The 4,946-nt window shown below is 51.0% G+C and overlaps 1 protein-coding gene across 1 annotated transcript; it reads left to right on the top strand.

Moving 5' to 3' along the window:
* Window positions 1–3,470: 3,470 nt before the first annotated feature.
* LOC123988176 lies at window positions 3,471–4,334 on the top strand. The gene has a single exon (XM_046287268.1). It carries the CDS (start codon window positions 3,471–3,473, stop codon window positions 4,332–4,334), a length of 864 nt encoding a protein of 287 aa, XP_046143224.1.
* Window positions 4,335–4,946: the final 612 nt, after the last annotated feature.

Below are 4,946 nucleotides of genomic sequence, written 5' to 3'. Positions count from 1 at the left end.
TTTGTAATTGTAGCGATTGTATCAGAAGCTGGTAGCACTTCTGATGTACATGTACAGTATGCGTCATAGTGTCCTTTCGTCTAGTGAAAAATCACTGACTTTGGAATCCAAGTTTAACTGCAGCAAATATCATAAATCCAATTATTTAATAAAAGCGTTAAAATAATTAACATAATCATGTGATAGAAGCTTTAGAATATTTATTTGCTATGGTTAAACTTGGACTTCAGAGTAAGTGCTTTTTCACTAGACGAAAGGACACTATGACGCATACTGTATACTGCATTTCACGAGACACCATACTTAACTTGCGCAGGTCTAGGGATATTTTTAATAACGTGTGAGATTTCCCTCTACAGCTTGCTTCTTAATTTGCGTTCATATAAATGGTGGACAGAAATATATTACTTACGATAATTGATAAGCGATGATGATATGGTAACGATACACGATATAATGAAATTCCTATTATTTTTCAAAGAAAAAATTATGTTTCATTTTGCGCCGCCTCCGAAAAGGTTGAAATATATTTAGTATCCTATTTAACGAGTAAGTAGATTGTATTATTAGCTGTGGAATACAGATATAAATGAAATAGAAATTATTTTATACTTTTTAGTGCATTTCGAACTCGGATTTTTTTTTTGTTAAAAATTATTTTTTTTCAATATAGGATTCCTTCAGATTTCTGGAATTCCCCATCACGTGACGGCCGAGTACCCCTACTCCTTAATCTACGCGGCCTCCCTACTCTAGGACTTCACCCCACCGCGAGATCATCGGGGTTGCGCTGGCACACGTGGTCGCTTGTCGATAATTTATCGATAATCTATTTTATCGGCTGACTTACCGACCATACGCTTATCGACTTATTTAATAGACTGTGTTATCGATATATGAAAACTATTTTTATCCGACTTCGAAAAGGAGGAGGATACTCAATTCCACCAGTATTTTTTTTTTTTCTGGCTTTGTTCACCGATTACGCCGAGACGAAACCTTTTGCATCTTCTAAAGTATGTCCCCCGATTGGTCCCATTAAAAAATACATTTAGCAACAATATCATTATTACTATATCTACATTAGATATAATGTAATATCCTGATCCCTTGGCACAGATCAATGCACATTTAATAACAACATCGTTTGTACTATATCTACATTGGATATAATGTAATATACTAATCCCTTCCCACAGATCAATGTACATATAATAACAGTATCCTTATTACTATATCTACATTAGATATGTAATATAGATTTAATGACAATAACATTATTACTACACCTACATTAGATATAATGTAATATACTGATCCGATCTCACAGATCAATGTACACTTTATAACAACATCGTTGATCCTATATCTACATTGGATATAATGTAATATACTAATCCCTTCCCACAGATCAATGTGCATATAATAACAGTATCATTATTACTATATCTACATTAGATATGTAATATACATTTAATAACAATATCATTATTAGTATATTTGCATTAGATATAATTTAATATATTCATACCTTCCTACAGATCAATGTACATTTAGTAACAATATCATTATTACTATATCTGCATTAGATTTGTAATATACATTAAATAACGATAACATTATTACTATATCTACATTAGATGTAATGTAATATCTTGATACCTTCCTACAGATAAATGTGCATTTAGTAACAATATCATTATTACTACATCAGCCACGAACCTGTTCTGGGCGACCAGATAAGGCGGGGAGGTGATTCCCCGATGTGGCGCGTCCCCGGGTGGCGGATAGGGGAACGCTCGCCACGTACTCTTCGGAGTGCGTGGAGGGTAGGAGTGAAATAAAATAGCTCCCGCGGACCAAACACTAGGGGAGGAAACCCCGAATCAAAACCGAACATGGAAGGGTTAAAGAAGGACAATATGCTTACCGCAGAGGGGCTCGAAACCCCAGTGCCGGCGTCCGACAGGTGTGCGCAAGCAGGCCCCGGGACGTCGTCATCCGACGACTGCAGCGCTGTGGGGGTTGACCATGTGGCCCCCACATCGTCTTTGGCTACGCGTGAAGAGGGGTGTGGCAGTTCCGCTGTCACACCTCTGCACAGGCCGGCCCTGGTTCGACAGGCAGAGGAGGCCCACAAGAACGGGGAGGATCACCTCGGGCGTATGCTGGAGGTAATTTCCAGCATGCGAAAGAGCACGGAGAAACAGAGGAACGTGGCGATGCCCATCAAGAACGGGATGGAACATTTGGCAGAGTGCGTCGACGCTCTTCGCCAGGTCATGCGGGCTAGCCATGCCATCCTGACGCAGGTTCTCCGTGCGTCAACAGCAGGAGTAGAGGTGCCTGCCAGCACACGCAAGAGGCCCCGACGCCTTGTGCCATCCTCCCCCGAGGAGGAGGAGGATAAGCGCGAGGAAAGGCCAGCTCCCGCGATCGAGTCGTGGGCCACTGTGGCTGGCAAAAGAAATCGGAAAAGGGGGAAAGGGACCGACAATGCGGAACCCTCAAAGGGAACCCCAAAAGGTTTCCCCCAGACCACCTAAGGTTGCCTCCACGGCGACGACGGATGAAGCCGCCCCCAAAAAACCCGGAACGACGCCGGGTAAGTCGAAAGCGGGCGCGGCTAAGTCCGTGGCACCTCCGCCGACGCCTGCCAAGGGCAAGCAGCGGAGGAAGAGAAAACGGCGGCGCAGGTCGAAACGCAGCGCCGTCGTCGTGCAGCCGGCAGCCGGGAAGTCCTACGCGGACGTCTTGGGCACAATCCGGCGACAGGTGCGTCCGCAGGAGACGGAAACGGAGTTCCGTCAAATCCGGAAGACTCAGGGTGGCGGTGTCCTGCTGGAGCGCGCCCTCCAGGACGCCATCAAAGCCGCCATGGGAGATGCCGCGGAGGTCAGGACCCTGGTGCTGCGCATGCGCGTCGAGATATGTGATCTCGACTGCTGCACGACCGGCGAGGAGGTGCGCGTTGCTGTGGTGCGAGCTCTGGGTGACCAGCTAAGGGGGGAGCTGAAGGTCACCATGCTCGCACCAAACAGCAGTGAGCAGCGCAAGGCAGTGGTGGATGCCGAGGAGGCGGCTTCCATCCAGCTGATCGCGAGAAATCGCATCAAGATCGGCTGGATAAACTGCCGAGTCAGGCGCTGGGCCGAAGTCCCGAAGTGCTTCAGGTGCTTAGCCTATGGGCACACGAAGCGGGACTGCAAGGGCCCAGACCGAAGCAAGGCCTGCTGGAGGTGCGGTAAAGACAATCACAAGTCCAACGACTGCACCTCCCCTCCCCGCTGCATGCTCTGCGCCGAGCTGGGCGTGCAGCAGCTCGATCACGCACCAGGGTCTGGGGTCTGTAAGGCCTTCCGAGACGTCCTTAGTGCCCAGAAGCGCAGGACGCAATGGCGACGGTGATTCAGTGCAATCTGAACCGCAGCCAGGTCGCCGATAATTTGCTCACACAGCTGTCCCTTGAAATGGGCGCTGATGTTGTAGTAATCAGCGAGCAGTACCGGAACCCGGACTGCTCGTCGTGGTACGTTGACGACCTGGGCGTCGCCGCGCTCTGGGTGAGGGACCTCCAGAAGGTTCCAGTAGTGTGTCGCGGAGCGGGTCGTGGGTTCGTCTGGGCCAAATCCCGGGACGTTACATACGTGAGTGTCTATCTCTCCCCCAACGATAGCACTTGCGTGTTCTGGGAAAAGCTCGACGACCTGGAAGACGCGCTCCGCGACATGAACGGCGGGCTCGTTGTGGCAGGCGATTTCAACGCCAGGGCTCTAGAGTGGGGGATGCCAGCTCCCAACACCAGGGGCAAACTGGTTATGGAGATGGCATCCAGGCTGGGGTTGATAGTGCTCAACACCGGCACTACACCGACCTACCGACGACCCGGCTTCGGCGATTCCATTCCAGACGTTACTCTGGTTTCGGAGTGTCTGGGTCGCCGAGCCGTGGGCTGGAGGGTGATGGAAGATTTCACTGGTAGTGTTCATCAGTACATCACCTTCCAGATATCGTCCGGTAGGGCGGCACAGCACCGCAATCCTCAGCGCCCACTTGGCTGGAACACGGCCAAGCTGGACGAGGAAAAGTTCGCTGAGTGTTTGAGTCGCGGCCTCGGGGGCATATCATCCGCCCCCGGCGTTCGCCCCGATAGGAGCTTCGCTGAGGCCCTGGTCAGCGACACCATGCGGCTCATCACTCGGGCTTGCGACGCCTCGATCCCGCGGAAAAAGCCGTGGAAAGGCCGAGCCCAGGCATACTGGTGGACGGACCAGATCGCCAGCCTCAGACGGGAGTGTCTGAGGCTACGGAGACTCGCAACGAGCTCGCGGTAGAACGGAGGCCTCCGACAGGTCAGCCGAGTACAAGGCGGCGAAGAAGACGCTCAACCTGGCTATCAAGGATAGTAAAGGCTGCTGCTGGCGAGAGCTGTGCGACGAGGTGAACCGCGACCCTTGGGGACAAACTTATAAACTTGTCACCTGCAAGATCCGGTCGCCTGCCGCACAGAGCACGATGGACGCAGCTACCACCGAGCGTGTGGTAGACGGACTGTTTCCTAACCACCCAGCAAGGGATTTTTATCCGGAGCTTGGTGACGGAGAGGCCGTCCCCACCTTCACTCGGGAGGAGCTGCTGTCAACAGTGGGTTCCTTGAAGCCCGGGAAAGCCCCGGGCCCGGACGATATTCCAGCGGAGGTGCTGAAGATGGTGGCGCGTCTTTACCCAGACCTCCTGCAAGCGTCTTCCCGTCGCCTTGGAAGGTTGCGCGGCTTGTACTTATCAGCAAGGGGAAGGGTCCCCCGGACTCTCCGTCATCTTACCGACCGCTGTGTATGCTAAACACAGCCGGTAAGGTGATGGAGAAGATGCTGAAGGCTCGCCTGCTTCAGGCAGTACAAGCCGCCGGTGACTTGTCGGACCGACAGCACGGCTTCAGGAGAGGG

This window comes from Osmia bicornis, chromosome 1 (genome assembly GCF_907164935.1).
Source record: "Osmia bicornis bicornis chromosome 1, iOsmBic2.1, whole genome shotgun sequence".
Taxonomy (NCBI): Eukaryota; Metazoa; Arthropoda; class Insecta; order Hymenoptera; family Megachilidae; genus Osmia; species Osmia bicornis.
The sequence above is the reverse complement of the archived record's forward strand: the minus strand, read 5'-3'. Positions and strand labels throughout refer to the sequence as shown.

Excerpts from the sequence above, each read along its gene's own strand:
- LOC123988176 (XM_046287268.1), top strand. The coding sequence starts at position 3,471 with ATGGGCGCTGATGTTGTAGTAATCAGCGAGCAGTACCGGAACCCGGAC.